This window comes from Plasmodium inui, assembly GCF_000524495.1.
Source record: "Plasmodium inui San Antonio 1 unplaced genomic scaffold supercont1.293, whole genome shotgun sequence".
NCBI lineage: Eukaryota > Apicomplexa > Aconoidasida > Haemosporida > Plasmodiidae > Plasmodium > Plasmodium inui.
Genome location: NW_008482127.1, coordinates 1 through 1,255, shown reverse-complemented (window position 1 = coordinate 1,255; position 1,255 = coordinate 1). Strand labels below are relative to the sequence as shown.

Sequence of the window (1,255 nt, the reverse complement as noted above, 5' to 3'; positions counted from 1 at the left end):
GAAGCACATCATACATGCGAGGTGAAAGAACAGATGAAGAAAAAGTTTAGAACCCTGCACAGGGTGAATATTATAAATAGAATCATACACGATTTTCCCATGCCTGTTTAGGCCGTCATTCAAGTTGACATCCCCCCATCCTGCTTAGCGGAAAACGGACCTCACAATAAAAATAGTCCAAACGAGACATGCGTTAGAAGTAGTGCCTCCCCAGCTTTCGCCAATTTCTCCGTTTCGAACATGCTTAACAAAGGCTTCACGGCAACGAAAATAATAGGAAGAAGGTGTTTCCAGTGGTGGGATAATCTGAACACGTCTTGGAAATTCGCAATCGGCTTTTCAGTTCTTTTCCCACCCCTCTGGAATTACAATGAAAGAAGAAAGGCAAGAGAAAAACAGGTGTACTACAATAAATCGATAAAAGATTACGTGTTTTTTGACATAGCTATAGAAAATAAATATATAGGAAGAGTCTTGATAGGGTTATACTCTGACCAAGTACCTCTATCAGTTGAAAATTTTATTCAACTTGCAGAGGGGTACAAAGTTAAAGACAAATATATTGGATACAGAAACACCTTCATTCATAAAATTTACCCAGGAATTGGGCTAGTAGGAGGAAATGTGTTAAACGATAAGGAAGGCCTAAGTATTTATGGCAAGAAATTCCCTGATGAAAATTTCGACATGGAATTTGTACAAGACGGTGACGTGGCATTGTTTAATGAAGGCCCACATAGCAACTCTTCTCAGTTTATTATAACCTTTTCCCCAATGCCAATATTACACAAGCACAATGTAGTTATTGGCACTGTTTTGAAAGGGATGGATATAATTCGGATGATTGAAAATGTGGGAACCAAGTTAGGAAATCCCATGTATAACGTAAAAATTATTAACTGTGGTTTGTACAAAAGCTTGGAACAGCATGGCCCTCCTTTTTTCAACATGATGCATATCTCGGACAGGGGCAACAGAAATATTATTTCCAAAAAGGAGTTTGAAAATTTGTCTGAACAACAGAGACAGTCCTTAATGGAAGAAATTGGCAAATCGGAAAAAAGCGGATAAGGTCTCTGGCGCAGTAGTTATTCCTTCCAAAGGAGGGGTGATTCCCATTCTTAGTGTATGCCCTCCCAAATGCGCACTTAACCTTATTTATGTTAACCCATTTTGTAGCTTCTTTGCAATATGGGGCAAAATTTTGAAGCTTTTTTTTGTATCTAATGGGAGTTTTTTTTGTGAATATCTTTGT

The 1,255-nt window shown here is 38.2% G+C and overlaps 1 protein-coding gene across 1 annotated transcript; it reads left to right on the top strand.

Moving 5' to 3' along the window:
* Positions 1-240: 240 nt before the first annotated feature.
* On the top strand, positions 241-1,071 carry C922_05869 (peptidylprolyl isomerase; the record flags this gene model as incomplete). The annotated part of the gene is made up of 1 exon (XM_008821440.1): positions 241-1,071. One exon carries the CDS (start codon positions 241-243, stop codon positions 1,069-1,071), a length of 831 nt encoding a protein of 276 aa, XP_008819662.1.
* Between the last annotated feature and the right edge of the window lie 184 nt (positions 1,072-1,255).